Source organism: Callionymus lyra, chromosome 8, assembly GCF_982586985.1.
Source record: "Callionymus lyra chromosome 8, fCalLyr1.hap1.1, whole genome shotgun sequence".
NCBI lineage: Eukaryota > Metazoa > Chordata > Actinopteri > Syngnathiformes > Callionymidae > Callionymus > Callionymus lyra.
Window position 1 is genome coordinate 28,226,026 of NC_141825.1, and position 10,589 is coordinate 28,236,614.

General features: G+C 39.6%; 1 protein-coding gene across 1 annotated transcript; it reads left to right on the forward strand.

Annotated features, from left to right (window-relative positions):
• The first annotated feature begins 819 nt into the window (after positions 1-819).
• fbxl22 (F-box and leucine-rich repeat protein 22) lies at positions 820-10,223 on the forward strand. Its single transcript, XM_087797793.1, has 2 exons — positions 820-1,169; positions 9,760-10,223. The coding sequence occupies exons 1-2, from the start codon at positions 835-837 to the stop codon at positions 10,106-10,108; spliced, it is 684 nt and encodes a 227-aa protein (XP_087653919.1). The 5' UTR covers positions 820-834; the 3' UTR covers positions 10,109-10,223.
• Positions 10,224-10,589: the final 366 nt, after the last annotated feature.

The following is a 10,589-nucleotide window of genomic DNA, read 5'->3' on the forward strand; positions in this document are numbered from 1 at the left end:
TTGACTAGTTAGAGCAGGACACTGTTGACTAGTTAGTGCTGGACACTGTTGACTAGTTAGAGCAGGACACTGTTGACTAGTTAGTGCTGGACACTGTTGACTAGTTAGAGCAGGACACTGTAGACTAGTTAGTGCTGGACACTGTTGACTAGTTAGTGCTGGACACCTGACACTGTGGTCCATGCAAAAGACAGAACGAGGGAAGATAGAAGCTGTAAAATCATCAGAAATGGAAAACATACTGAAGCAAGTCAGATGAAAAGAAAGAGTGTAACACGGGTTAAATCAATATATATTTCAAATATACTATACATTTAAGTAAAATATTCTGATGTAAATATATATGTGACGATATTTTATTCAAGTGGTGATTAGTTTCTTGGACTAACTTTGCTCATTATTTTTTATTTTCTCATGTACTTTTAAAATATAAAGTACACACCGAAGAGGCTCATAACCTTTGACCCTTAAAGTAATGATGGTCACTCCTTTCTCTTCATTTATTGGTTCTTGGTCAACTCATCGAGTCTAGTTCCTAACATGTGTTCAGGTCGTCACTCGCAGGTTGAGTTACGGCTTCATCAACTCAAGTTTCCTTCATCTGTGGTTCATCTGCACCTCTGTATCTGGAGTGTGTTCTCAGGTCGACGTAAACACTCGTGAGCAGCTCGTCTGTCGACGGCGGCGACAGATGGAAAGGCCGACACTCGCATCTTAGATTGCGGCGGCAGTTGTCTTGCCTAAAATAGCCGGACGTGCACAGCCTTATATGTGCAGGCCTCGCCGGCGTCATGTGTCCGGGCCACACGATCCATGGTCTCCTCAGTGCGAACCATGGAGCTGCAGCAGCTGAACCGCGAGTGTCTCCTGCACCTCTTCTCCTTCCTGGACAAGGAGAGCCGCCGGAGTCTGTCGCTGACCTGCGTCCGGCTGCGAGACGCCTTCCTGGACCCGAGCCTGTGGACCCTCCTGAAGTTCAGCTCCCCGGCCGAGCTGAAGCGAGACGACTTCGTTCTCGGACGCTCCTTGCATCACCTGTCCGTCCTCTGGCACTCCAGCCGGGTTCAGGTGTGCAACATCGAGGACTGGCTGAAGACCCCCTTTCAGAAGGTCCTCTGTGATAAACACCAGCGACTGGTCAGCGACTTACTTGCCCGGGTCTGCGTCCAGTAAGTACAGCCGTGAGTCGAAGCTTCAATGTGACTCCGAACAAACAGCATGAACTAATCTTCACTCCTGCTAGTAACATGACAGCATGGATGTGTCTGGAGAACAGTGTTGATGAACATCAATGATTCATGTTAGTGACTCGAATACTTTTGTTAGGAACAGTCCTGAGTGACATTCAGGCTCGTCGTTACAATGTAGCCGATTTACTGAAAGAACAACTTAAGCAACATCAGTAGTTGAAGACATAACATGAGCAACGTTATTCACTGAAGACACAACTTTAGTGATGTCATAACTTTAGTGACATCATTAACTGACGACACAACATTAGTGATGTCATAACTTTAGTGACGTCATTAACTGACGACACAACATTAGTGATGTCATAACTTTAGTGACGTTATTAACTGATGACACAACTTTAGTGATGTCATAACTTTAGTGACGTCATTAACTGACGACACAACATTAGTGATGTCATAACTTTAGTGACGTCATTAACTGACGACACAACATTAGTGATGTCATAACTTTAGTGACGTTATTAACTGATGACACAACTTTAGTGATGTCATAACTTTAGTGACATTATTAACTGAAGACACAACTTTAGTGATGTCATAACTTTAGTGACGTCATTAACTGAAGACACAACATTAGTGATGTCATAACTTTAGTGACGTCATTAACTGACGACACAACATTAGTGATGTCATAACTTTAGTGACGTTATTAACTGATGACACAACTTTAGTGATGTCATAACTTTAGTGACATTATTAACTGAAGACACAACTTTAGTGATGTCATAACTTTAGTGACGTTATTAACTGACGACACAACATTAGTGATGTCATAACTTTAGTGACATCATTAACTGAAGACACAACATTAGTGATGTCATAACTTTAGTGACATCATTAACTGAAGACACAACATTAGTGATGTCATAACTTTAGTGACGTCATTAACTGAAGACACAACTTTAGTGATGTCATAACTTTAGTGACATCATTAACTGAAGACACAACATTAGTGATGTCATAACTTTAGTGACGTCATTAACTGAAGACACAACATTAGTGATGTCATAACTTTAGTGACGTCATTAACTGACAACACAACTTTAGTGATGTCATAACTTTAGTGACATCATTAACTGAAGACACAACTTTAGTGATGTCATAACTTTAGTGACGTCATTAACTGAAGACACAACTTTAGTGATGTCATAACTTTAGTGACGTCATTAACTGAAGACACAACATTAGTGATGTCATAACTTTAGTGACGTCATTAACTGAAGACACAACTTTAGTGATGTCATAACTTTAGTGACGTCATTAACTGAAGACACAACATTAGTGATGTCATAACTTTAGTGACGTCATTAACTGAAGACACAACATTAGTGATGTCATAACTTTAGTGACGTCATTAACTGACAACACAACTTTAGTGATGTCATAACTTTAGTGACATCATTAACTGAAGACACAACTTTAGTGATGTCATAACTTTAGTGACGTCATTAACTGAAGACACAACTTTAGTGATGTCATAACTTTAGTGACGTCATTAACTGAAGACACAACATTAGTGATGTCATAACTTTAGTGACGTCATTAACTGAAGACACAACTTTAGTGATGTCATAACTTTAGTGACGTCATTAACTGAAGACACAACATTAGTGATGTCATAACATTAGTGACGTCATTAACTGAAGACACAACTTTAGTGATGTCATAACTTTAGTGACATCATTAACTGAAGACACAACATTAGTGATGTCATAACTTTAGTGACGTCATTAACTGACGACACAACATTAGTGATGTCATAACTTTAGTGACATCATTAACTGAAGACACAACATTAGTGATGTCAAAACTTTAGTGACGTCATTAACTGAAGACACAACTTTAGTGATGTCATAACTTTAGTGACATCATTAACTGAAGACACAACATTAGTGATGTCATAACTTTAGTGACATCATTAACTGAAGACACAACATTAGTGATGTCATAACTTTAGTGACATCATTAACTGAAGACACAACATTAGTGATGTCATAACTTTAGTGACGTCATTAACTGAAGATACAACATTAGTGATGTCATAACTTTAGTGACGTCATTAACTGATGACACAACATTAGTGATGTCATAACTTTAGTGACATCATTAACTGAAGACACAACATTAGTGATGTCATAACTTTAGTGACGTCATTAACTGATGACACAACATTAGTGATGTCATAACTTTAGTGACGTCATTAACTGACGACACAACATTAGTGATGTCATAACTTTAGTGACGTCATTAACTGATGACACAACATTAGTGATGTCATAACTTTAGTGACGTCATTAACTGAAGACACAACATTAGTGATGTCATAACTTTAGTGACGTCATTAACTGACGACACAACATTAGTGATGTCATAACTTTAGTGACGTCATTAACTGATGACACAACATTAGTGATGTCATAACTTTAGTGACGTCATTAACTGACGACACAACATTAGTGATGTCATAACTTTAGTGACATCATTAACTGACGACACAACATTAGTGATGTCATAACTTTAGTGACGTCATTAACTGATGACACAACATTAGTGATGTCATAACTTTAGTGACGTCATTAACTGATGACACAACATTAGTGATGTCATAACTTTAGTGACGTCATTAACTGACGACACAACATTAGTGATGTCATAACTTTAGTGACGTCATTAACTGAAGACACAACATTAGTGATGTCATAACTTTAGTGACGTCATTAACTGACGACACAACATTAGTGATGTCATAACTTTAGTGACATCATTAACTGACGACACAACATTAGTGATGTCATAACTTTAGTGACGTCATTAACTGAAGACACAACATTAGTGATGTCATAACTTTAGTGACATCATTAAGTGAAGACACAACATTAGTGATGTCATAACTTTAGTGACATCATTAACTGAAGACACAACATTAGTGATGTCATAACTTTAGTGACGTCATTAACTGAAGACACAACTTTAGTGATGTCATAACTTTAGTGACATCATTAACTGACGAGACAACATTAGTGATGTCATAACTTTAGTGACGTCATTAACTGACGACACAACATTAGTGATGTCATAACTTTAGTGACGTCATTAACTGAAGACACAACTTTAGTGATGTCATAACTTTAGTGACGTTATTAACTGAAGACACAACATTAGTGATGTCATAACTTTAGTGACGTCATTAACTGAAGACACAACATTAGTGATGTCATAACTTTAGTGACGTCATTAACTGACAACACAACATTAGTGATGTCATAACTTTATTGACATCATTAACTGAAGACACAACATTAGTGATGTCATAACTTTAGTGACATCATTAACTGAAGACACAACATTAGTGATGTCATAACTTTAGTGACATCATTAACTGAAGACACAACATTAGTGATGTCATAACTTTAGTGACGTCATTAACTGAAGACACAACATTAGTGATGTCATAACTTTAGTGACATCATTAAGTGAAGACACAACATTAGTGATGTCATAACTTTAGTGACATCATTAACTGAAGACACAACATTAGTGATGTCATAACTTTAGTGACATCATTAACTGACGACACAACATTAGTGATGTCATAACTTTAGTGACGTCATTAACTGACGACACAACATTAGTGATGTCATAACTTTATTGAAGTCATTAACTGATGACACAACATTAGTGATGTCATAACTTTAGTGACGTCATTAACTGAAGACACAACATTAGTGATGTCATAACTTTAGTGACGTCATTAACTGACAACACAACATTAGTGATGTCATAACTTTATTGACATCATTAACTGAAGACACAACATTAGTGATGTCATAACTTTAGTGACATCATTAACTGAAGACACAACATTAGTGATGTCATAACTTTAGTGACATCATTAACTGAAGACACAACATTAGTGATGTCATAACTTTAGTGACGTCATTAACTGAAGACACAACATTAGTGATGTCATAACTTTAGTGACATCATTAAGTGAAGACACAACATTAGTGATGTCATAACTTTAGTGACATCATTAACTGAAGACACAACATTAGTGATGTCATAACTTTAGTGACATCATTAACTGACGACACAACATTAGTGATGTCATAACTTTAGTGACGTCATTAACTGACGACACAACATTAGTGATGTCATAACTTTAGTGACATCATTAACTGACGACACAACATTAGTGATGTCATAACTTTAGTGACGTCATTAACTGACGACACAACATTAGTGATGTCATAACTTTATTGAAGTCATTAACTGATGACACAACATTAGTGATGTCATAACTTTAGTGACGTCATTAACTGACGACACAACATTAGTGATGTCATAACTTTAGTGATGTCATTGTGTAAAAATGTGGTTATTTTGAGGCGTTAAATTAAAAACATACTTTTAGCTCGAGGTTTAATTGGTTACATCTTAACTCATGGAATGTCATTGAAGTCTATAATGTGATGCTTTTCCTTCTCTGTAGTGTTTTCTCACAAAGATGACGACATACTGTTGTGTTTCATTTGAAAACTGTAGGTGTGACAGTTTGTGTTGTTGTTGCAAAGTCTATAGTGTTGTTGTTTGTTTCTGCACAATAACAGCATTTTTATTGAATCAGCTGGAAAAAAAAAAGTCATTATTTACGCCATAAAGACTTATTTATATCAAGATACTTAATATTAAATACAGTTCTAACCTCGAGTCAGTGACCCGGTGATTCAGAACATAATCGACTGTTTTGATGATAAATGATCCATGAACTCAAAGTTACATATACAAGTCATTTATGTTTGTGACTCTGAAGCCAAAGAAGCCTTTAAGGACTTTTCTGTCGTCGAACTGACCTTCTCCTTCCTGTCGACGGCTCACATCACCTACAAATGAAACGCTCCAGGTGTTTCTCACTTCACCCCGAGAACCTTCCATGGCAGCAGAAACATTCTTCAGTGGTTCCACCGTCTCTGGGTTCTGGTGTTTCTCTGCACAGACGTGTTGACTTGATGTCGAAGGTTTCCTGAGGACGAGGCTCCGGTGCTTTCAGGTCGTTCGCCGCCAGAGGAAACAAATCACCTTAAACATACATCACTGAGTGAAGATCTCAGAGCCAGGAAACCATTAGGTCCAGATGTGTGAGGAACATGTGGTTCAGCTGCTGGAGGTCGAGACATGATTAGCATTTATTCTGTGAAACAAAAACATTTAGAACTTTTTCTCTAATTCTAACAGAACTATTAGTAAATTTGAAGTGGGATAATATAATAAAAACATGTTAAAGAATTAAATATACATGCATTTTTAAATAAGGAAGTTAGGTAGAACTTTATTGATCCGTCAGGAGGGTCTCCGGTTGTTTTTTTTCCAATTAGACACAACAATACAGCAATTATTCATAAAATAAAATAATAAAATAAGAACAAGAACAAGAACAAAGAGAAATAAAGAGAAAGAACAAGATGATACAAATCTAAATCTAAATCTAAAGATAAAGAACATTGATCAAAGAAAACTAACACAAACAAAGGATACAAAGAGGTTTTAATCAAATATATCATATTTAATTACTGTTGTTTTCCAGATGACGTCACTTTAATATGTTTTTCTCGCGATAGTTCAAATGATTTCCTTCACACGCTGAACTAGAATTAAATCCTAAAGCGATTTAAAAACAACCACGTTATATCATTAAATGATGACGTCATGTAAAAAGTCGTCAGACTGTAATAAAAGAATCAAAGTCAACTGTTGGTCAGGTTGGAAACGTGCGTCCGCGCACGCGCGTCTGGAGGGCGGGTGGGTCCGGCTCCGGGAGGAGGACCCGCTCGGAACCAGAACCTCCCACAGAGACGCTTGGCTTCGTGCCAAAGTCAAATATTCCAGCAGGAGCTGCACGTGCGCGGGTGGGCGGGGCCCCCGGGGGCCCGCGGGCCCTCCCTGTCAGCTGCGGCTCGCGCGCGCGCAGGTGGGGCCACAAGTGGCTCTTTGTTGCTTCAGATCCAACGTGAACATGTGCGCGTGAGTCTCGCTGCAGCGCGTGAACGTCCTTGAACATCACTTTACGTTCATACATGGACGTGGATCTGATCCGGTTTAAGATCCACGTGAACCTGCTTCTTTAAATCACCTTTTTATTTCCCTTATGATGGTTATTACGTTTTTTAGTTGCTTATCACACAAGTCTTTAAACATTCAATTAAATTCAATACTTTAACATTTTCTTTCACTTTTTATTCTAAATATAAGACTTTTTTTTTTACCTTTTTTCCTTTTAATTTAAAAACCTTTATCCATTTTTTTTTCCAATTCCATTCAATTCAATTTTATTTCAAGTGTCTTATCATAAAGTCAAGACACTACAGTTGAAGAAAGACTAAAGTGGAGAAAGAAAAACAGATCCAGCAATTCAACAATTTTTTTGCGTGACATTTATTTAACTTTCACCTTTATTTATTTAATAATCCAATGTGTCTCAGGAGAGAGATTTAGGTAGTTATTGCCATCTAATCTAAATCTAATCTTGAATTTTGAAGAACTGTCGACTGTTTTTAATTTAAATATCAAATGAAGGAAATCACTGAAGTAACTCGACAAAAGTAATATAAAGAATAAAAAATCAGACGTTGTCATTTAACTGTTGTTTTGTTTTTATCTTCTCCCTTTAAAACAACATTTTTTTTTTTTACCTCTGATTATGTTTTTCCGTCAGAACTCATTCTTTTCACTTTACTTTTTTCTGTTTCCTATTGTTTTTTAATATAATATAACATTATTTGACTTTTTTACACTGTTAACTTTTTTGGTGGGATTTTTTACTTCTAAAAGTCTTGTATAATTTTTTAATTATCACAGAAAACGACACAATACTTTTAAAGTTCTCTCAGAAAACTCTTCACCAGCTGATCTCTGAGGATCTTCTCAGTCTCGTGTGTTAAACTTCTTCACCAGCTTTAGCTTCACCATGTTGTGTTGTTTCCTGAATCGTGTTTATTGTCACCAAACTGTCCAGAAACATTAAAAACACACCAGTGCGGCTCGAACGCTTCATTACCGAGACCTCGAAGAGACATTAGAGGGAAACCAGGATTCCGTGCAGGATTGTTGACTCTTGTCCTCCCTTCAAGACTCAAATTGCACAGTGTGTGTCGTGGCCTCAGAGAAACTGCGTCAGTCGTCCGAGCAAACAAACCTTCTGCAGAGAAGCAGGTCATTAGCCGTGTAACGACCGGTTCGCTCCTCTAACCACTGTTTAGTCTCACGAGCGAGTCCTGCAGACGATCTGATCCCAGGTCAGCGCCGACACTAAACCTCCACATGTTCAGGTCCCGGCCCAGAAGGAGGCGCCGCGGGGAAGCGTTACGTAAGATTCAATAAAAAACACAGAGAAGTGAAGTCATCGAGAGCAGCAGGATCTCCAGACGTGTCGTTCCTCAGCACCGTCTCTCCTCGCTCCCCCGCTCATGAGCTGTATCCTGGCACCGGCGACGCTGATGAACCTTCACGTCTCCGGGCGCGACAAGTAGCACGTGGTGTCCAGAGGTGAGCGAGGCAACATGTCCGGCTCACATGTGGGGAGATTATGTAAGTCTTTATGTAAGTCAGTGAATGAGATCCTGGACGCGTCCCATCAGCACGTCTGAGCCTCAACCGTGTGAGTGAAGATAGTGTCTCGCTCAGAAGATGCTTCTTTATATTAAAACAATCAGAACACGGAGTCGCTTCCGTCGCTCCAACACGACATCACTTCCCGTCCCGGGTCTTATACTTCACTTCGTGGAGAAAGACGAACAATCCAGAGTGTATACGGGTCGTTTATTCGCCGCTTCAAGTCAAACAAAATACAAGCTTTACGATCGCGACCGGACACACTTTCTCCCGGCGACTGTACAGGTCAATAGTCTCGGGAGAAAAGGACCCGATCTGTAGAAACATCGCTATATTTAAGGCAAATTTCCCGTCCAGGGGGTCGTCCTTTCCGGCCAAATGGTTATTTCACGTTCCCTGTGTCCCGATCCCCCGCAGAGAGACATCCTGATTTGTTTTCTTGTAATCTAATCATTCAAATGTTCTCGGGCGGGGGTTATCTTCTCTTCCGTCTTCAGCCCCTCTTTCCCGGGTGTGTCTTCGTTCTTTGATCTACGATTTAAGGTGTGATTTGCAGATAAACAGATGTTTTAAATAACTGGTGTCGTATCTAATCCTGATCCAAGCTTGTCTCGAACCAGTGAATCAGTCTGAGTGGATGTTGATGTGAATGTGTCGTCAAACGTTTAAGCTCTTAGATCAAGAGAGTAATTTATACTTTATATTATTATCTTTTAGCATTAATTTAAGTTTGGCGTATACGTATATAATTATTTTAATCGAACAATATTCGCCGTCTTTCATTCATAAACTCTGAGCAAACATGAACCAGTCGCGTCACAAACGAGTCCTTCTTCAAACACTAATCCACCTGTGATGTTGACTCGTGTCGCGCCGTAACCAGGTGTTCTCGCCACAGGTGTCCGAACCTGCGCTCGCTCACGCTCTCCGGCTGTGGACACGTCAGCGACCGCGACCTCCAGGACCTGCTCGCACGCTGCCAGAAGCTTCGCCGCGTCCACCTGGAGAACTGTGTCGGCGTCGGCGACCAGACTCTGGCCGCCATGGTGAGCCACGGGCTGAGCCTGCAGGAGGTGCAGGTGGACTTCTGCAGGAACATCACGCAGGAGGGTCTGCAGATGGTCCGCGACCAGAGGCCCGGCCTGTCGCTGAGCTCCGTGAGGAGCGCCGAGCTGGTCCCGGACATCAAGCCGCGGAAGAAGGTCCAGATCCGGAGGACGCTGCAGAGGGTTCTGTGGTTCACTTGAGAACAAAATGATCTGCTGGAACTTTAGACCACATGAGTGAGTCTGAGGAACATGTAGCTCACGCTACTGTGACTCTGTGGCCCTTGATTTGAAGCTAGTTTAGAGCGAGTGAAGAGCTAGTTTAGAGCGAGTGAAGAGCTAGTTTAGAGCTAGTGAAGAGCTAGTTTAGAGCTAGTGAAGAGCTAGTTTAGAGCGAGTGAAGAGCTAGTTTAGAGCTAGTGAAGAGCTAGTTTAGAGCTAGTGAAGAGCTAGTTTAGAGCGAGTGAAGAGCTAGTTTAGAGCGAGTGAAGAGCTAGTTTAGAGCTAGTGAAGAGCTAGTTTAGAGCTAGTGAAGAGCTAGTTTAGAGCTAGTGAAGAGCTAGTTTAGAGCTAGTGAAGAGCTAGTTTAGAGCTAGTTTAGAGCGAGTGAAGAGCTAGTTTAGAGCTAGTGAAGAGATAGTTTAGAGCGAGTGAAGAGCTAGTTTAGAGCGAGTGAAGAGCT